Source organism: Xenopus laevis, chromosome 5L (genome assembly GCF_017654675.1).
Source record: "Xenopus laevis strain J_2021 chromosome 5L, Xenopus_laevis_v10.1, whole genome shotgun sequence".
Classification (NCBI taxonomy): Eukaryota; Metazoa; Chordata; class Amphibia; order Anura; family Pipidae; genus Xenopus; species Xenopus laevis.
Window position 1 is genome coordinate 3,268,780 of NC_054379.1, and position 22,853 is coordinate 3,291,632.

General features: G+C 40.1%; 1 protein-coding gene across 2 annotated transcripts in view; it reads right to left on the bottom strand.

Annotated features, from left to right (window-relative positions):
- Positions 1-4,821: 4,821 nt before the first annotated feature.
- LOC121393595 (acylphosphatase-2) overlaps positions 4,822-22,853 on the bottom strand; it is a 38,913-nt gene continuing 20,881 nt past the window's right edge. The window contains exons 4-5 of one of the 2 annotated variants that reach the window (XM_041562447.1): positions 6,873-6,959; positions 4,822-5,133 (exon numbers count right to left, since the gene is read on the bottom strand). In XM_041562447.1, the coding sequence (XP_041418381.1) occupies positions 5,019-5,133; positions 6,873-6,959 (202 nt within the window). In that variant the 3' untranslated portion in view covers positions 4,822-5,018. The remainder of the gene's footprint in view (positions 5,134-6,872; positions 6,960-22,853) is intronic. The other variant, XM_041562448.1, reaches the window with a different exon arrangement.

Here is a 22,853-nt window from a genome sequence, read left to right on the forward strand (position 1 = left end):
AATTACTGAGCTTACTTAGCTTGTGCTTCTCCTTCTCCTGTAATTTCTAGTCACGGTGCCTATAAAATGCCAACAACCTCTCCTATTTAGCCTGCCCATTAAAGGATAAGAAAACCTTAAAAACAAGTGAATATATAACTGATGAGTGGGCTTTTCTAAGCACTTTTAAAATGTACATTCATTATTTATATTTTGTTTTAATTCCAAGATATTAAGGGATACATGTGCTGTTAATATGAATGAATTTTGTTACAACAGCGCCACCTGCTGGTCATTTTCCCACCAGTCTGACCAGCAAGTAGTCAAGGAAGTTGTCAGGAGAAAGAAAGAGGCTGATGTTCTTCTGCTTAGGAAAGATGTTAGAATGATTTCTAATTTTATTCCTAAGCAGAAGAACATCAGCCTCTTTCTTTCTCCTGACAACTTCCTTGACTACTTGGTGGTCAGACTGGTGGGAAACTGACCAGCAGGTGGCGCTGTTGTAACAAAATTCATTCATATTAACAGTACATGTATCCCTTAATATCTTGGAATTAAACATAAATACATGTACATTGCAAAAGTGCTTAGAATAGCCCACTCATCAATTTTAGATTCATTTATTTTAAAGGTTTACTTATCCTTTAAGAAGGCTAAGCACAATATTTTCTTTGTCTAGTATCCCATAGCAACCAGATGTTTGCTTTCAAACCATGGACCAGTGAATGACGCCTGATGATTGGTTGAAGAGTGTACCCGTTATTACACTTAGTTACAGCTTTAACTTGCCCAAAATGATAGCCACACAAGTTGCTCTGATAGCAATCTCTTCATCGGATCATATGGATTTAGTGATCTCTTACCCCTGCCCTAAGGCAATAAGCACAGCCAGTCAATAAATCTAAAATCAGCGATGTCACAATTTATTAAAAAATACAGACATGCTAGAAAAACAATGCAAATAACACAGAGGATTATGTTCTGTTTCATTTCCCAGTACGAGAACCTGGCTAAGAAGTTGACTTCCAATTTTGCCTTTAATTATTCTATTTTTATTTAAACATTTTTGAAATTCAGGCTTTCAGCTTTGAGTCTTGGATCTTACCCAGAACCAGTCGTGAGCCTTATACTGATTCAACCAAAGAAAGAATATGACTTAATCCACCTGATGTTAAGAAGCATTAGTACTCAGTCCACCTACACACAATATAATAATGTTCTGTAAAGTAAACAGAGAATAAGGCAACGTGCAAGTCTAGACACATGATACAATTCTCTTCCTTCTACAGATTCCCGCAGATTGGGCTCAGCTCCGTGTTTGAGTGAATAAATGTCACAGTTGCATTCGAGAAAGTAAAGCCAAGTTCCACGGGAAATAGGGGAGTCACCTTATACTATGCTTTAAATATACTGGGCCACAAGGAGACTTGTCAAGGGATCTGAGGAGCATTGAGGCCTATTTATCTAGTTTTAAAGGTTTTTTAAAGACAACTTACCTTCTCTAAAACCAAGAACGCCATAAAATTTATTCAAAGATCCAAAAGTACAAACAACTTGCTGCACAATTGTGGCACAAAAGGCAGCGTCAAAAACACCCAAATACTTCTAAAACCACGAACCAAAGAAAGATCATCTGGTTGTAAATGGAGAATCTGCCATTGACCTCTACATGATTTCAGCAGGTTTTAATTGGAGTATTTTCATATTTGGAATTGTCGCCGGTTTGTCACATAATAAATCCTGGATAGGTTGCACTTTTTTTCTGCAACTTTTTTGGATATTTGGTGTCAAAAAGACCGACCCAAAAGAGTTGTTTAATAAATCTCTCCTTTGAATGGTGTGAATCGAACTACAAGGCTTGTAAATCTGATGAAGTTCAGGTGGACTTTTTGCTCCAACATCCATGGGTCTATTTGTTTTTCACATGGGGGTAGATTCACTAAAGGACGAAGTGGCTAAGGCTAGTGACAATACCATCTGCAGGGACATCACCTATTCACGAACAGCATGCGTGATTGCTGACGCACACGTGCTACCGGGGCCGCGATTGATTTTTATTTGGGGGCCCGGAGATCGGGGGAGGGGACTGGGCTGGCAGGGGCCCACCGGGTTTTTTCCTGGCTTCCCGCCGGCCCAGTCCGACGCTGATCTTCTGTCACTTACATCATATCCCGTGTGCCGAAAATGCTTTCAAATTCAAAAAACAATGGCGACTTTTCCTTTTTCTAAGCAGGATTGGCTGTAAAAGTCCTAACAAACCTTTTTTTGGGGAACCGGTTTTCTCCAGACATTTCATAACATATGGAACATTCATTTTACAGTGGGCTCATGTGTAGGACATTCAGGCCCGGATTTGCGGCAAGGCCGCATATGCCCGGGCCTAGGGCGGCAAAAAAATAGGGGCGGCATGCCGCCCAGCCGCATTATGGGGACACGTGTGTCCCCATTCAATTACAGCAGCTGCGCCGGCATTTTTTCGCAGGCGCGCTGGGAAGGGGAAGTGAGGTGGGCGCTAGGACCGCGCGGCCGCCTGGTCGGACCGCGCGGCCTAGGGGCGCCCCTCATTGAAATCCGGCGCTGAGGACATTATATTAACTCTCTTGTCTTTATTAAGGTTCCCTGTACTTGTGTAACAAATAGTGGTAACTTCAAGCATTCGCACCAATATTTATAATAAAGACGTCCATACAACTTTAAATTACCTGCCGTATGCAAATTGACTAATCACAAGACCACTAGCGAATTTTCGCTAGGCACAAACGAACGCTAGCACATATTCACTAAGAAATGTATGCACTGCCGAAGTAACGCTAGCAAAAAGTCGCGAGCGTTCAGCGCCCAGGACGAAACTCCGCATATTAGTGACTTGGCGTAGTCGTAGCGAATTTGCGCCTGGCAAACTGGTGCGAGCTGTATGAAGCTGTCGCTGGCAAAAATTTGCCATTTAGTGAATCTACTCATGGAGTCTAAACTGTTAAAATATTGCATTCTATATCTTCTACTGATGTATCTTTCAGGGGAAACTATTTAAAAAGGTAATTTACAATCGAGTAGGCCACTCAGCTGAGTCCAAATGTGTCAAAGAACCATCTCTTCTTTGATCAGCCTGACCCTTCCCATTTCCATAGGGGGCCTATTTACTAACATTTGAATTTCTTTTTAGTTTTAAAAAGAAAACTTTGAAATTTGAGATTATTTACGTGTAAAAACCACAAAAAAAACTCTAATACAAAACTTCTCCAGGCAAAAGCAGTTGAAATCCCATAGAAGTCAATGGGAGGTGCATTGATCCTATTGGACTTTTCTTTTCTAGCCAATCAGAATTTTTTTTAATTACCAGAAAAAATAAAATTTTTAGAGGTTTCATATATATTCTTATTGTTTTCTGCACTTTTTTCCGTTCATACTTTTTGTATTTGTATCTTTTAATAACGTTCATGGCATTCGCGATTTTGCAGAAATCATGGTTTCAAAAAGCTCTGATACCACTAAAATTCCACCTTTAATAAATGGGCCTCCCGAGTCATTGGGCCTTATTGGCACCCTCTTAGTGGGACCTTGCGGCCCATACTGCACACACTTTAAACTTGCACGAGGCCTCATTTATATTAACTGACACGCAGAACAAAGTATTCACACACTGTCATTATTAGAAAAAGCAAAATAAATATTATCTACATTGGAGGAATTGAGCTGTTTTTCCAAATCAGATAAATATTAAGTACCCTTGGACGGTTAGATGATTGTTTTGGATAAACCGTTAAATCTTGGAAATGATAAAGGGCATAACTTGCTAAAGGGTGAAAGTTAAAATTTGGAGGATTTTCACCAAAAACTCAACACAATACCAGAAATTTACTAAAAGACAAGTTTTGGCAAATTTCCTTTTTGTTGTTGAACATTCATATCTTTTTGCCAAGTAAAATTTTTCCAGTATTTGCCAATTTATCAAGCGCACAAGACAAATTATTGCCTCCCCCAAGTAGACCATTTCTTTATGGTGTAAATATTGTCAATTTCTCAGCTGCCCCCAGTCATGTGACTTGTGCTCTGATAAACTTCAATCACTCTTTACTGCTGTACTGCAAGTTGGAGTGATATCACCCCCTCCCTTTCCCCCCCCAGCAGCCAAACAACAGAACAATGGGAAGGTAACCAGATAACAGCTCCCTAACACAAGATAACAGCTGCCTGGTAGATCTAAGAACAGCACTCAATAGTAAAATCCAGGTCCCACTGAGACACATTCAGTTACATTGAGAAGGAAAAACAGCAGCGTGCCAGAAAGCATTTCTCTCCTAAAGTGCAGGCACAAGTCACATGACTGGGGGCAGCTGAGAAATTGACAAAATGTCTAGCCCCATGTCAGATTTCAAAATTGAATATAAAAAAATCTGTTTGCTCTTTTGAGAACTGGATTTCAGTGCAGAATTCTGCTGGAGCAACACTATTAACTGATGTGTTTTGAAAAAAACATGTTTTCCGATAACAGGATCCCTTTAAGGTTTTAAGATTTGAATGTTTATTGTTGTTGTGGCAGCTGACAGCCTATGAACTAGCCTATGAGTAAGTGCCCACCTCAGGCACGAAACGCATCAGGCCTACATATGTCCTAATAAAGATTTTTTTACTTTTATAAAAATACCTTTGGCTTCTGCTTTACTGACCTCTCACTTCATCAGAATTCTTTGTGTTTTCCCAATAATATGACAAACCCTTGGACTGGGGGTTACCCTGGTAGGAGACCATCTTTCAAAAATATTCTTGTGTTTTTGATTTTGTACTTTTTCATTATTCATCTATATTTTCTGACTTTTGTCAAACAATTGAGCCACACACCAGTACTTCTATGGCTTTATAAAACACAGCTGACCTCACACAAGGAGAAAATGTAGTAAATACGCCCCAATGTTATCTTTGTAGACACGATGTCCCACCTCGGTCCATGGCGGCGGCTAATAATAATAATATTAGTTATTTCCGGGGGCTGGAGTGACGCACAATGGACACGAACACATTGAAATAAAAGTTTTCCCTATTCAGTATCTGGTGTTGAAGCCGTTATACTGGAGCTTGGGGATTTCCTTCTCATCATTAAAGTCTGTCCGATTGATCCGTGAGCTTGGACTGCCCACCTTGCTCAGCCACGCCTTCCTGTAAAGACAAAAGGTGTTGCTTTAACAAGACAAATGATCACAACCTGGAGGCTGCAAGTGTGAACTGATAATGGGTTGCTATGGGCAACTGTACTCTTGGGGGCAAATTCACTAAGATGCGAAGTTGCGCCAGGCGCAACTTCGCCGCACTTCGCCAGGCGTAGTTTTGCCAGGGCTCCGCAAATTCACTAAAATCCAAAGTTGCACTCAGGGGTAGCGTAAGGTTGCGAAGTTGCGCTAGCGTTGATTCGCTATGTAAAGCGAAGTTACGCTAGCGAAGGCTAATTTGCATACGGCGCCAAATTCAAATTTCAATGGAGGAATACGTATCAGCACTAGAAATGCCTAGAAAACCTTCAAATCAGCAAATAAAAAATTTATTTTGCCCTACACATGTGCCCACTGTCTAGGTAAGTTGCCATGAGTCAGGAAATGTAGGGGGGAAGGAGGGGAGCCCCAAAAATTTTTTCGATCTTTTTCAGCCTATCACCCATAATGTAGAAAACACGCCAGCGTTTTTTGGGACTTAGAAAAAATTTTGACTTTTTTTGAAACAATCCCTATCTACTCTATTGCGCTTCGCCAGGTCTGAGGTGGTGAAGGAAGTCTAGCGTAAAAGGTAGCGTTCAGTACACTGCGCAAGTTAGTGAATTTGCGTAGTTACGTCGCTAGCGAAAATTCGCCAGGCGTAAGGGTGCGAAGTAACACTAGTGAAACTACGCCAGCGTTCGTTAGTGAATTTGCGCAGTAACGAAAATGACAAACGCTAGCGAACTAACGCTAGTGTTCGGCGCTTCGGCTTAGTGAATTTGCCCCTTGCACTTTAGCTTCTCTGACATTCCTTTTGTCCACAGGACCTGCTTTCCTGGGGGAGACAATCATAGCCTCATTTATGACCAATCATGGATACCAATCACGTAGCGTTCTTTTCCAGAATTCCATCATAATTCCAAGTCCATAGCGGCTGTTAAAGCAACGCACTATGGGAATTCTGGGATTAGCACTAGATCCAGGGTGGAGATAATTCCAGGATTCCAAGTGTCAGTAGGTGCACATGTAGCTTCTTCATTATAACCCACTGGGCCGAGGGACTAACGTTCTCCACTAACGTTCGGCACAACTATGTGTAAGTTCTAAGGGGCAAATTTACTGAAGGGCGAAGTGACTAACGCTGGTGAAAATTCGGCAATTTGAAAATTCGGTACTTCGCCAATTTACAATGGCGTAACTTCGCTAGCGAAGGGGATAGACTGTAGGGGTACTTCGCTAACTAACGCCAGGCGAAGTTGCGCTCTGGCGAATGGACGTAAATACTCAAATTCACTAAGATGCGGATTCGACTGAACGTTACCTCTTGCGCCAGACTTGTCTTCGCCACCTCAGACACATGGCACCTAAACTATACACTGGGCTCATGTGTAGGGCAATATAACAACTTTATTTTATTTTATTAAGGTTCCCTGAACTTGTGTAGTGTAATGTATTTGCTGCAACATATACGTCCATTCAACTTTAACGTCCCGCCATATGCAAATAAGCCAACGTTAGTGCAACTTCACTTCGCTTGGCGAATTGATGCTAGCGCAAATTTGAGTTGGTGCTTTTAAATTCGAATTTTGAGTTTTGACCAAGAAAGAATATTCAAAAAATTCAAATTTACCATTTAAACCTTAGTAAATCTGCCCCTAAATGTACAGTGTTTTTTTGCTTTGGGGGCATTTTGTGTTAGTGATTGACCTTGTGGCGCCTCCTGAGCAGAAATTGGGCAAGAAACAGAAGAGCACAAGGGGAAATGCTTTCTCTCCGAGCAGATATTTCCAAGCCCTGTAGGGAAACATTCATAGAAATTCATATGTTAGAGAATAACAATATTCCTTTCATAGTACAGAAGCCTGGGTGATATCCATGGAGTCCCTGTAACAATGGCGCCTATGAGAGACTAAAATAAAGGCTGAAAGGCGAATATCTGGCTGCGATTCAGAAAAACAACAAAGGGACACTGTGGAATAAGCGTTCACTGATGGAAAACCAGTTTTTGGATGTGCGAGACTGAGTGGGGTTTTGTGATGTGACCCCCCCCCAGTTGAGAACATAAAGACATTATTTTTCCTCCAGTCAATCAGTGAGTCTGTGAATATAACTGGAACTGAAATCCAAAGACAAAGTAAGAGGTACAAAAATACCCTAAAAAGATGGAGGACAAATAGTGGAAGTGATTGTGGGACTGTGTGAGGCCAATGGACAGAACGTAGGGATCTCTCTGTACGGCCACTGACTGGCCCCCAAGAATTGGGAAATCACTTCCTGGCTACTCATATTACAAATTGTCTCAGAATATCCCTCTCTACATCCTACTAACAGTTAACTCAAAGGTGAACAACTCCTATAAGAATATGAAAATAAAATCCCAGGGATAGTGATAGTTTGGTCAGAGATTGCGCTGGAGCAAGTCCCAAGTAATGGTCCCAAGTAATGGAACAGGACTATTGGGCTTCAGACAGGACTATGGGTGTGGTTCAAGACTTTGGAGTTTGGAACAAGACTATGGGATGTGGGACAGGAATATGGGGTGTGGAACAGGACTATGGGGTGTGGAACAGGACTATGGGGTGTGGAACTAGACTATAGGGTATGGAACAAGACTATGGGGTGTGGAGCAGGACTATGGGGTGTGGAACAGGAATATGGGGTGTGGAACAGAACTATGGGGTGTGGAATAGGACAATGGGGTGTGGAACAGGACAATGGGGTGTGGAACTAGACTATGGGGTGTGGAGCAGGACTATGGGGTGTGGAACAGGACAATGGGGTGTGAAACAGGACAATGGGGTGTGAAACAGGACTAGAGGTTTGGATCAGGACTATGGGGTGTGGAACAAGACTATGGGGCAACAGGAGACAGCTATTTTGGGTTAAATTGATGAAATTGGGCTGCCTTTGAGTAAGCTAGTTTTTGGTTTGTTACACGGGGGGGGGTTGTATATATGCTGGATATGGTGTTTCAGTGGTGACAGTGATAATGGGGTGATATGATTATTATTAGTATTGATTGCTGGGCCCAATGACCAAATAAAGGCACAAGGCTGCAGGTGGAGTCATTTTACAAAGGTCATGTAACTCCTTATACCTTTATGTTCTACTAGACATCATGTTGGAAGAGGTTCAGCATTTCTTATAATCCTGATCACTAAGTTCCCTTTATAAACATATGAGCCTCCGAACCATCACAAAACTGGACACAGACAACAATGATCCAATCTTTTCCTATGAGTGAATTACGGATATTATCCAGGTAGCCTCCTCCTAAAAATGTTATATAAGTATATGTAGTAAATGTAATGAATGCAGCTGCTGATGGAGAGGGAATAGTTTTCCTTTAATCCAGACTGTGTTGGTAGAGAAGGAGTCAGTAGAAATGTAGAATGTAATAAAACATTCATGAGCTCTTATAGTTTCTCAGGATGTTGGGTCAGACGGTGCCAGAAATAAGTGAGATACCGCAGAGATCATGTTCTGTAGCCTCTCACTCTGGTTCTGTACAAACGATGACTCTCCGGATCATAAACAGAACCCCAATAATCTGCTCAATGATGGAGCCATCTGACACCGACTGAGATCCCTTCAAACTTCCACTGATTGATCATCTACTGATTGATTTACTCATCTACTGATTGATCATCTACTTATTGATCATCTACTTATTGAACATCTACTTTTTGATCATCTACTGATTGATCATCTACTTATTGATCATCTACTGATTGATCATCTACTGATTGATTTACTCATCTACTGATTGATCATCTACTTATTGATCATCTACTTATTGAACATCTACTTATTGATCATCTACTGATTGAACATCTACTTATTGATCATCTACTGATTGATCATCTACTTATTGATCATCTACTTATTGATCATCTACTGATTGAACATCTACTGGTTGAACATCTGCTGATTGATCATCTACTGATTGATCATCTATTTCTAATAATCATCCCCCTGCAGCCGCAATGTGCCGCACCCCAGGGGAGACCCAACGGCATGGAATTACTCTGTCAGCAACATCCTTTTATATTAGTAGCAGCAAATATTTATATCTGTTCCAATATGACATATGCACTGGGCCCAGATCTGAGCCTATTGATGTAGAATTTAGGCTCATTTATACCAGCAAAATGCCATTTTTTACCCACAGTGCAGTTGTTCAGGTGACATTTGGCATGTGAGGTGCGGTCAGTTTTTATGGCGTCGGTGTGTGTGACTGGCATGGTGTGTGCCCCATACACATTGTTAGTGCCCTATAGAGCGCATGTGCGTGTACAACTACAGTGAGTAAAGGGCAGGTCACAATGTATAAGTCTTTCCGAAATTTTCTGCCGTCATATGGTTCACAAAGGGGCAATGCTCTTGTGCCTGATTTGGCACAATTAAAGCAGCCGTGCGTGGATATTGGGCACAGATGACTGTTTGGTGTCATTTCCAGTGTTTGGGGTGCGAGGGATGTGAGCACCCTATTGTTTTGATGCAACTGAACGGCAGCCATTGCTCTGAGACACCCCTGGAGCTGCGGCCTGGTCTGTACGTGTGTGAGTGACACGTGAGTCCTATTCTGTCGCACAACTGAACTGCAGCAATCGACACAGGGCACAGCAGGGACTCTGGGAAGGGACTCTGGGGCTACTGCCTGGTCTGGAGGGGGTCGTAGTTCCAGTGCCCCCCTGTGTCAGTAGGTGCAGTAGTGCTCAATTCACAAAGGAAGGCAGGGAGGAGCACAGGGCTGTATTTAGGTCCAGAGCAACCCAAAGAACCCCCAACACATGAAATGACATCACATGGGTGCGCATGATGTCACTGCCACAACACATCCCAGTTTTTCACTGCAATGGGCCCTGTACCCCTCACCCCACCAGTTCCATCACTGAATTTTAGCACAAAGGCTCCTGCGGCAGCTGGGGGGGTTAATATTTCTTTGAAAAATATATTCCCAAGAGCTGCTGCCCTAGTGCAACTACAGGGAATTGCAAGGAGCGCATTTTCACCTTTAATGAAAGTTGCCCTGGGTGCAACTAAATCGGCTGCAACTCCCTGCGCACCTGCAATTGCACTGGATTTGTAAGAAAAAAAAAAAACACGCCTATTTTTGGCTGAAATTGCACTTTGCACACTGCACTTGACCCGTAACATGTACTAAACTCATGTAATTCAATGTCTCAATATTTCATTATTTTTCTTATTCTGCAGCTGCTTTTGGTTTCTTTTAACCTCACACATTCTGGGCTGTTTTCTACTCCCTGACGTATATCTGCTATTTCTTTTCCTCTCTGGTTTGAGTGGGAGTAGATAACAATAGACATTTACTCCTCCGCTCGGATGGAACAATTGACGAGAATAGTCGTCCCCCCGCATAGTCATTAACGTATTCCCATCCCCCACCCCCGATTGCATAAAGGTGACTGCAGAGAATTTTGTTAAATATATTGGTTGCATGAAATTTCATTGCACGGCTGGCTAAATGGACCAATTACAGCGATAGGAGTCGTTATCCGGAAACCCGTTATCCAGAAAGCTCTAAATTATGGAAAGGCCCTCTCCCATAGACTCCATTTTATCCAAATAATAGAAATATTTAAAAATGATTTCCTTTTTCTGTGTAATAATAAAACAGTCGCTTGTACTTGATCCCAACTAAGATATAATTAATCCTTATTGGAGGCAAAACCAGCCTATTGGCTTTATTTCATGTTTATATGATTTTCTAGTAGACTTAATGTATGAAGATCCAAATTATGGAAAGGTCCGTTATCTGGAAAGCCCCAGGTCCCGAGCATTCTGGATAACAGGTCCCATACCTGTAATAATAAAACAGTCGCTTGTACTTGATCCCAACTAAGATATAATTAAGCCTTATTGGAGGCAAAACCAGCCTATTGGGTTTATTTCATGTTTATATGACTTTCTAGTAGATTTAAGGTATGAAGATCCAAATTATGGAAAGAAACCCATTATCCAGAAAGTTCCAAATTATGGAAAGGCATTTTCCCGTAGACTCCATTATAATCAAATAATCCAAATGTTTAAAACTGATTCCCTTTTTCTGTGTAATAATAAAACAGTCGCTTGTACTTGATCCCAACTAAGATATAATTAATCCTTATTGGAGGCAAAAACAGCCTTTTTTTTTCTTCTTTTTTTTTAAAAACAGCCTTTTGGGTTTATTTAATGATTTTCTAGTAGACTAAGGGCTCTTACACACGGGCGGTTTTTCCTGCGCTCCCCTGTGTTGCGTTTTCTTTCGCTCAGCCGCAGGGGAGCGCAGGATTAGACGCAGTCAATTATTGTGAAGGGGGCTGTACTTACACAGACGCATGTATGCACGGAATGCAGGTGAAATGCAACATGCTGCATCCCACCTGCGTTTGGCGCTTACATGCGTCTGTGTGAGTACAGCCCCCTTCACAATAATTGACTGTGTCTACTCCTGCGCTCCCCTGCGGCTGAGCGAAAGAAAACGCAACACAGGGGAGCGCAGGAAAAACCGCCCGTGTGTAAGAATCAAGTGCATGTCTTGAGAAAGCACTAGAAAGCTGTAGCAGAAGCATTGGCTGCTGTTATATACGGTGGCTCTAGGAATAAATCACAGGAATCATGGAACTTAATTGAGGCAATTGCAAATAAAACTGATTCTGGCTGCTTAATGTAAGTACAGGGAAATCCTACTAATTCCACTGGTATATGGACTGAAAATCATGTTTATTTCTAAAAATTCTATTTTCACATTCAGTGTGCCTTAAATAATTCCATAATGATGGAACATATCCCCCATACCCACAAGACCATTAAATAATTATGTCTTAAAGGGCCAGTAATCCTCTTTGTTCAATATACTTAACATACTTTTTATAAAGGGGTGGTTCAGCTTTAAGTTAACTTTTACTTTGCTACAGAATGGCTAAGGGCTCTTACACACGGGCGGTTTTTCCTGCGCTCCCCTGTGTTGCGATTTCTTCCGTTCAGCCGCTGGGAGCGCAGGAATAGACGCAGACAATTATTGTGAAGGGGTTGTATTTACACAGACGCGTGTAAGTGGCAAACGCAGGTGGGACGCGTCATGTTGCATTTCACCTGCATTCTGCACTTACATGCGTCTGTTCAAGTACAACCCCCTTCACAATAATTGACTGCGTCTATTCCTGCGCTCCCCTGCGGCTGAATGGAAGAAATCGCAACGCAGGGGAGCGCAGGCAAAAAGGATCATGTGTAAGAGCCCTAATTCTAAGCAACTTTTCGATTTGCCTTGATTTTTTTTTGTTTTTTTATAGTTTTTTCTAATCATTTGCCTTCCTCTTCTGACTTTTTCCAGCTTTCAAATGGGGGTCACTGACCCCATCTAAAAAAAAAAAAAGCTCTGTAAGGCTACACGTTTATTGTTATTGCTACTTTTTATTACTCATCTCTCTATTCAGATTCTCCCTTATTCGTTTTCCATGTTCTCATTCAAATCAGTGCATGGTTGCTAGGGTAATTTGGATCCTAGCAACCAGATGGCTGAAATTACAAACTGGAGAGCAGCTGTATAAAAAGCTAAATAAGTAAAAAACCACATATAATAAAAAATGAAAACCAATTGCAAATTGTCTCAGAATATCACTCTCTACATCATACTAACAGTTAATTTAAAGGTGAACAACCCCATTAAACTAAAAAGGGATATTGAAGCTACTCCATACGAGTAGACAATAACTATTTCTTGCATCACTGCATTTATATATATTTTGTATGTGTTTGTATACAGCAAAGGCAACAAATGACTGTATTGTGTTCTTAGTTTAAATAAGGAAAGAAACCTCCGTCGGATTGTGGAATGTTATTATCAGATAATGCTTCTTAATGCTGTTGTTGCTGCAGTCTTTATAAATTATTCATATGCGAGCGTTTTCTCCTTGTAGCTGCTTTCCACACAAAAATAACCATGAGATTTGTATATTAAATAAATCAATGTCACCCTATCGGCCCACCCTTCTCTCATCTCTTTTAAAGGGGAAATATAGTGGCAGAAGTATCTTTAAAAAAAAAAACCAGGTATGGGATCCATTATCCAGAAATCCATTAACTCTGAATTATAGGAAGGCCATCTCTCATAGACAATAATATCAGTTGACACTATTTGAGGACATTTCTACTACATGTGACTTGGTGGGATATAAGAATGGCAACAATGGAGTTCCTGTGCAAGACAGAATCATCAGAAATGATATTGGCTTCATTCCTATAAGACTACTTGGATATCTTGGACAGACTAAACATCCAGGGCAACAGAGTAACAGACTGGTCAATGACGTTTTTGTTTTTAAAGGGAGAGTAAAGATAAAACATGATTATCTGTGTGTTAATGTTATGGACGACTTCCCACCTGAAGACCCAGGCTTGATGTCCTCTTGTTCTACTACAACTTTTCTTCCCTTATCACAAGGTCCCACAATGACTGTTTATATAACTATACAGTATATATATATATTTAGAAGCCAAATACATTCCCATGGGTTTAATTACAGAACTATATTGAGGTTTTAGCGCTGGTATGAAGTAGTATGAAGAGCTTACTCTCCTGAAGCCACTGGGGAGTAGAAGCAATTTAGATTCTGGAAACAATTTAGAGATGTAGGAAGAGTTGAGTCACTGGGGAGCACAAGCTGCATTTTTTTAAATTCAGGCGTGGTTTGTTGAATTCACAATAAAATAATCATACAAATACTGTACAATTCAGCATGTCACACATTGATACATGTTATTATACAAATACCGAATATAATATAACGGTAACAGCGGTGACCTATTCTTAGGTGTAATTGAACTAACACCAAATAGACTATATACCACCTTCGTACAAGCTGCATATTCTAACTCACATTTTATGCTCCAATAGCCGAGTTTGTCACCTATCCTTGCACCTGCCCTTCACTAACCCTCAGTCCTTACCTGCTCAATACCTACACACACAAACCAACTGTTAATAGGAACTGTTATATATCTTATATATATCTTATATATTATATATATTGTAGGTGTCCTCTGCCTTCAACAACACCAAAATCAGAATCAGAGCAGCCAGGCCAGAGCAGAATCCATATTATAATGTGCTACGTCTGAATTGTGTGCATGGCCCTTTAACAGGATACAGGCTCCCCCAAAACAACAGGGATCACCATCCACTCCAATAACTGTAGAATGGAGCATCTCCTACAAATCACAGACCCCACATTGAACATCAATTGAACATCACTAGCCCACATCTTGCTTATACAGTTATGGGACCTGTTATCCAGAATACTCGGGACCTGGGGTTTCCTGGATAAGGGATCTCTCCATAATTTGGATCTTCATACCTTAAGTCTACTAGAAAATCATATAAACATGAAATAAAGCCAATGGGCTGGTTTTGCCTCCAATAAGGATTAATTATATCTTAGTTGGGATCAAGTACAAGGAACTGTTTTTTTATTACAGGTATGGGACCTGTTATCCAGAATGCTCAGGACCTGGGGTTTTCTGGATAACGGATCATTCCATAATTTGGACCTTCATTTCTTAAGTCTACTAGAAAATCATATAAACATGAAATAAAGCCAATGGGCTGGTTTTGCCTCCAATAAGGATTAATTATATCTTAGTTGGGATCAAGTACAAGCGACTGTTTTATTATTTCAGGTATGGGACCTGTTATCCAGAGTGCTCGGGACCTGGGGTTTTCCAGATAATGGATCTTTCTGTAATTTGGATCTTCATACCTTAAGTCTACTAGAAAATCATATAAACATGAAATAAAGCCAATAGGCTGGTTTTGCCTCCAATAAGGATTAATTATATCTTAGTTGGGATCAAGTACAATTTACTGTTTTATTATAACCTACCTCCCAACATTTTGTAAAAACACATTTCTGTGTTACTACAATTTTGCTAATGAATGTGAATTGCCCTTTAAGCTACAAGTCACAGTTTCCCAAGAGACCTGCTTATCTTGAATTGTTACAGTTGTATTTTTCTGGTTGTTCAGTGCAGGAGATCAAAGAGAAAGTTGAGACGTTTCAGCAACAATCCAGGACTGCCGGCTGAGCTGTAAAAATCGGGACTGTCTTGTGAAAAACGGGAGGTATGTTATTACAGAGAAAAAGGAAAGAATTTCTAAAAATTCAAGTTATTTGATCATATTAGAGTCTATGGGAGATGGACACACACACACACTTATGAGAATGTTGTAAATAAAGAGCAGGGCATCCAGCAGAAACCCAGGCCAACCCAGGGAAAACATAGAAGCCCTACCAGATGTTGCCCTGGTCAGAAACACATCCAAGACCCCAGTGAGACAGCAACGCTAATCCTTGTGCAACAACTGGACTTTATAGAAGACAATATATATATTCAGATTTCTAGTATTAGCATTACTGGTGTCTATGAAGATTCTCATTTATCCAGGTCATGATATAATGGATTTAGTAGATTTAAGTAAAAGGCAACTGGACATCTTTTCTTCAAGAAAAACTCTAAATGTCCAGTTGCCTTTGACTTAATTCTATTAGATAATATATAGTATTACTGAGGTGTGCGTTTGCCTTTAAAAATGAATGTTGTTCTTGGAGGTCTCTTCCCTACAAAGCTAATGATGGTGGTGGGGAGAGGGGTCAGCCTGTAAGACAAATGCTGGTCAGGACAGAAGAACTTGTTTCTATGCGTTGGTCTGGAGTCATAACTTGAACGTGAGGAATGTTTCCATAACATCGGATGTAGAGAAAAATAAACATATAATCATGAGAAAGGAAGAGAAATGATAACAGGAACTAGGTCACAATTGATCTGCAGCGTATCCTACTGTGAGTTCCATTAAAGCAACAATCGAGATTGAGAATCACACAGTTCTGTTTCCCAAAGCTTCTGATCTTCTATTATAACCTGGGATTTGGTCTCTCCTCTCATACAGGTGGGATTTGTGAGTTAAAAACAAAGGTACGGAGTTTCCCCTCTGATACAGGGACAACGAAGAGTCACAGATAATTAAAGATATCATGTTTGCTGCAGGACTGAGAAACCATACTAAATAAGCGGTAGTAAATCAATCCTATTCCTCTACTAGACGTGTTAGTGGTAGTCATTGTTCTCTGCTGTTAAGCAAATGACTGACATTCCACCATAATGAATCCCTGAAATATCAGTTTTGGAAAAAAGTCTATATACATAAGGAACAACCATAAGTGCCATGCAGGCAAGAGAGAGAGAGATTTTACAGGTCTGCTTGAAGCTTCTCCTCTGCAAAAAATATCTCCTCAGGGTTGTGTCCAGCATAAACCATAGTGTAGAGCACTCACGTTGTCCTCTCGATATTCCAAGTGGTTTCTCCTAGATTTAGGAGCACAGCACGTGTTTCTCACCAACCCATTGAATGTTGCTCCCAGTTGCCTCCAAGCTTATTTTGGAATTCCTGCCTTAAAGGCAAGTTTTGTTTGTTTAAAAACCAGATGTACTGCCAAACAGAGTCTCCTGTAGGCTGCCACCCCACCTAGGCCCTACCAATAGTGAACAACAGCCCATATTTGACACCCCCATGAACTTTCTTCATGTTTATGTTGCTCTCCAACCTTTTTTACACTTGGATGTGGCTCATGGGTAAAACAGTTTGGGGACCCTTGACCTAGAGCAAGATGGGTTGTTGTGATGCTTCTGATAATATTGAATAAATATTGTATCTGTTCTGCTGTTGTGTTGCCTGAATACCACAGAAGAAACAATATATCGTGCTGCCTTGTATCCCTAGGTTGTGGCTTTTACAGTGGACACCTAAGGCTTAAGGCTTTAGCAATAGTCCAATACAAGAATGGAAAGTATTTCATGCCCCAGAGAATGTAGCTAAGAGATTAAGACAAATACGGGCAGGTGGGAAAGGATTTTGTTTATTTATGTAACATTATGTCAGAAATTTGGCCATTCTTCAACTAATTCTTGGACTTTAACATAAAGGTCACCTGGATCCCAAGTATTATCTAAAAGCAGCAAGTTAGTGAGCACATTCTCTTCCTCATAGTCATATTTTCTGTGACCACTGATTTCTTCCAACGTACAACAATGGATTTAAGTCAGACTCTTGACTCCAGTTTTAAATATCTCCTAGGACAGGAGTATGGGTCACCATAAATAGTAGGCTTATGCAAGCAAATTTTCAACACATCCAAAAATAGGGGTTTCACACACCCTCCAACAATTAAAGGTTAGGTTCCAGGTTCAATGCCAAAGGTATCTCTAGCTCAGCTAACTTATCCTGCTTAAGTCTTATTTTTGATTTTTTTTTTGTTACTCGACCACCACCACACCACAACCAAACCCGTTTCAATCACAACAGAGAAGGTGCTGCAAATAACTAGTGTTGATAAACTCACCACATTGAAACAGTGGTCCAGATGCACCAGACCCTCAGCTTGAGGGCTGCAGAACCCAACAGCAATATTATCAAAAGGCTCCAGGCACTTTAGGAAATCCACAGGGCCACCAATATAAAGTAAAACAACTGTTTATTTGAATTTAAATTAAAAAGTAAACATCTCCTAATGGCCCACACCAGCATACCACTCAACAGGGTTACTGAGGGCACTTCAGGTAGGTGAGATGTTATGGTCTAGACAGGAAGAATAGGATTATTTTATGAAATAGATGCTTGCAGCTCCCCATTGTTCTCCGTTGCCCACCATGACTTCATATCTCATTTACTACAGCCATGTAACAGTTTTATTCTTCGAAACAGATGTCCTCAGATCTGATTGTTTTTGCTATAAGCTCTAATACTTTCAGCCATCATTCTGTCTGCACCCCCCCCCAATATATGTGTATATATGTGTTGTGCAACTTTAGGTTTAAAATATGCAAACTGTATTTCCTAGGTAAAGTAAAAAATACAGTAATATTTTATCTCTGTTGCAGAATTGTATGGGAAGTAATCTATATATATATCCCATACATCTGCACAACCATCTGTTCTGCAACCTGATCTTCTTCTTCTGCATCACTGTGAAGATACTAGAGATGTTCATCTAATGTGGCTTAATAGCCCTTGTACTCATTTGGAATCTTGAAGTACAATCTGTTTGTGTGTGTTTGCACACACAACAGGCACAAAACATTGCCAGCAAGGGTGAATACTAACCATTAAACAAATCCATGACTTAGACCTAGTATTCCCCAGCAACTGGGTGGTGGACTTGGCATTTCTTGTCCCTGATTGTTCTGCTTCCAACTCTTTAGCCTTCCTGGTTCAGCTAGACCAGGGGTCCTCAACCTTTTTTTTACCCATGAGCCACATTCAAATGTTAAAAGAGTTGGGGAGCAACACAAGCATGCAAAATGTCCGTGGGGTGCCAAATAAGGGCTGCGATTGGCTATTTGGTAGCCTCTATGTGGGCTGGCTGCCTACAGGAGGTTCTACTTGGCATTACACCTGATTTTTACGCAAGCCTATGATTAAGTGCCTAAGTGCACAAAACGTGTGAGGTTCGTCTATTATTTGACTAATAAAGAATGCAGTCATTTTACTCTGCCTGTCCATGTGAGTGCCTGCTGCTTTTTTCCCTTGGTCTTATACCACCACATTGAGCTGCAGGTCTGGGGCATGTGCACCCAGACCCCACGTATGAACTAGTAGACTAGTAAGCACCAATAACCTCTTTTCTACAATGGTTTTTATGTAACCAAAACTTCAGGAATCCAAAAATGAAGCCTCTACTTTGAGGCAACATCCAAGGGGTTGATGAACAACATGTTGCTTGTGAGGCACTGGCTGGAGATCACTGAGCTAGTTCATTGGTAGGAATCGTCGGAGGCAACTGTTGATCTTGTTGGATGTTTATTTGACCTAGATCTTAACATGTGCTCTATTCCAGGACATGCTATTTGCTATTTTCCATCCAGTATGAGAGAAGTCAGAGGAATGCCATGAGACTGAGGATGTATCTTAGTGATAAATAAGGCAAGGGATGTGCAAAACAGGTTTCTCTCCTGGGTGGTCTAAATAGAAAGAGTAGGAATTCCAGCTGACAAGAGTGAGTGGCACCACACCTTGGTGGAGTCAAGCGATGGTTGACTTATTACTATGAGGTAATGAGAGACATTACTATGAACTGCAGGGTGAAAAGTGAATTATTATGTGCTGCTGCCGCCACCCTGTGTTGTATCAATCAAGCTGTTCAAAGTCACTTTAGGAGTTGCAGCTTTTTGGGAAAATAACGTTTGGTCATAATTAAGGACTTCTGGTGTCTAATAGTCCCAAACCTTAGGTTACACACATCCTCGGAAACACAGTAAGGGGGTTTAAAGTAAAGTCTACAAAGAGACAAACATCATGTAGCACCTGTGAAGGTTCTATACAGAAGTTACTTTTAGTTTGTCTTCATGCAAGTGTTTAAGAGAGAATCATGGAGCCTTGTGTCTGTTGGTTTCTCTTGAGACCCAGAGACCATCCCCATACTGGAGTCAACACAAGGTAACTTGTCTTTATGTTTTATTTTCATAAAGTTCTAATAAAGTATTTAGAGTGCATGAGTATGACGTATCTCGCATGCATTCTTTTCAGCTTTAGGGAAATGAATTGAAGGAGATCAGCCCAAACATCTGGTTTCTTTTAGACTAAGTGAAAAAAGCCGATAAGATCAAAAAACGTCAGCCTGTTAAATATATTTTATAATACCCACACTGTTGAAAACCAGAGTTTTGCACATTTTATGGCTTGTGTTGTTCTTACTTTCCTCTTTTGGATTTTCTCTAATTAAGACAAGAACCTGTGAATTGTTGAATTAGAAGAGGGAGGTGTATTTGACACCCAAACCTTAATCAAAAGCAGAGCAAAAAGAATCCTGCCTGGATAAAACTGAAAAATATTAACTTTCAACCTGCATTCCTACATTCCTGCCAAAAGTCCTCCTCCACATCCACTTGTTTGATGAAGAATTCAGGAAGAAAACTGCAGGTTGTTATTAATTTGTATAAATACCTATGGGAGGCTCTGCGTTCCTCAGATATTCTCATGCCAAAATAACACATTCATGCGAGGCGATATAAAAAAAGGATTCGTAGAGAAACAATGTTACAATTAACATATATATAATTAATATATAATACACAAAAGCCATGAATATCTTGTAAATTATATCCTTATAAACGGTGAGTTCTGATGTCATCAGTTACGTATAAACGGTGAGTTCTGATGTCATCAGTTACAGTATAAACGGTGAGTTCTGATGTCATTTCTGTCACATGACTCATTGAAACTTGTGTATTATAATAAATAAAGTTCCCCCAGTTGTGAAATATGAGGATATTAGAAGTTACCTCGGAGTTCCATGACCTGTATAGAAACACTCGGCCTTCAGCCTCGTACTTTTATATGGTCATGAAACTCCTCGGTAACTTATAATATCCTTATATTTTACAAGAGGGGGTACTTTATTCAATATATATTATATACTGAATAAAAGTAATATTACATGTATGGCATCTGTTATCCGGAAACCCTTTATCCAGATGGCACCGAATTACAGAAAGGCCATCTCCCATAAACTCCAACTAAGTTATAATTAATCCTGACAGGAGGAAAAACAATTCTATTGGGGTAATTAAGGGGGTTATTTATCAAAGGTCGAGTTGTGTTTTCCCAAAAGTTTTTCGAGGACAGTTTTCAGTCTAAAATTTGAATTTTCAGGTTAAAAAAAAAATCGAGTTTTTCTGGTTTTATAAAAAAAAAATTTTTTTTTAGAGATTATACCCTGAAGCTGGAAATAACTCGAATCTGAAAATATTCCAGCTAAAACCTATTGAGGTCATATAGGAGTCAATGGCAGAGGTCCCTTGAACCACTTGAAGACGTTAATAGCCTTCATGATGGGTTTTTTTCAGTAAGTTTCGCTCAAAAACTTGATTAATTCAAGAAATTCAAGGTTTTTCCTGCTGAAAACTTGATCAATTTGAGTTTTTTGGGTTTTTAGCCAAAAAAACCCAAAAAACTCAGTCTAAAAAACCTCTAAAAAACCTCACACACCTCTAAAAGAGGCCTGAATACACATTTAAGACTCCAATTGTCAATAGAGAGCGTCACAATGGGTTAATGGCTTGTCCCGAGACATAAAAGGAAAAGAAAATATTTTGCACTTCCTGTTGGAATTTTTTTAAGAGATATAGTGTAAATCATTAAAAACTAAAGAAAACAACAAAATACTCACAACCTTTCCACTTAGGAATTTAGATGACACAATAGTGAATATTTCCGGTAGTGCGTAGGTCCCGCTGAAATTGCCTATTTTTTCATAGCTGATCAGGAAGAGGAAATGTCTGGGATTCGGATTTTTTTAAACAACGGATTAAACAGACGACACCTATAGAAAGTGAACACTTGTGCATTCCATGATGTTCCAGCACTCGGCTCAGATCATTCCAAGGCTGGAAAAATATTATTTGTGGCTTACGCTTTATGATTAGTGATGGGCGAATTTGTCCCGTTTTGATTCGCTGAAAAATTCGCCGCGAAATTCACAAAACCCCAAAAAATACACAAAACGCATGTCAATGGGCATCAAAATAATTTTAACACTGTGTCAATTTTTATAAGCGCGCCTGTTTGTCCAAATGGATTAAAGTCAATGAGTGTCCAAATAATTTTGATGCGCATCTATTTTTATGCGTGCGACTATTCTGATGCGTGCCCAAATTTTTTTGCCATGGTGGATTTTTTGCTGGCGAATTTTCACCTGCCAAATGTATTCGCTCATCACTATTTTTGATCAACAAGCTCTGACAGCAAAAAACTGTTTCTAAGGGGCAGATTTATCAAGGGTCGAATTTTGAATTTGAAAAACATCAAAATTCTAATTCAAAAAGGCCAACCGAAATTCAATTGAAGTTTTTTTTAGCCGAATAGGTCTGTTTTCAGTCGAATTCGATGTAAGCGCATCAATAACACATTCAAAGTTTTTCCCCAAAAAAACTTTGATTTTTGACTCCAAATAGGTTCTAGGAGGTCCCCCATATGCTAAAACAGCAATTTGCCAGGTTTTAGATGGCGAATGGTTGAAGCTAAATTTTTAAAGAGACAGTAAATGATAAATTTCGAAATTTTAATTTTTTTTAAATTCGAATCTGATCCAAATTAAAGGCATACATCAGAAACACATTGGATGGAATGCAGCACGTAGTACATAAGCTCTCTCTAATACAGAATAAATTCAATAAATGATTTCCAGACGTGCGGCCAAGGATTATGGAATCCGTCTGGGATGAGAAACGAGGCAGTTTTAACATTGTCCATTGAGGGGCCACATTTGATTTGAATATCACACACATTGGAAATACTTTAGTATGTTCTTTGGTACCGGGTTTGTTCACATCTTCCAGTGTTTATAGAACTTTTGGTTGATGGAGGCAACGGCCACGTCTGGTGTCACTTATTGAGTAGCAGAAGGGGTTTCCCACGGGGGAAAAGTCTACTATAGAAGTTTTGGAGTTAATTAGGAGAGTTTTCATGCAGTGCTTGGACCTTACAGACTCCTTTCTACTTATAATATCTACTCTACAAATGTCTCCTCCTCCGCTGTTGATGATGGTTTCTTCTGAGTACATGAGCATCTGCTAAGGGAACAACGATGGGTGCCGCTATTATTTTCAGCTTTGAAGCCTTTGACCATAGCAATA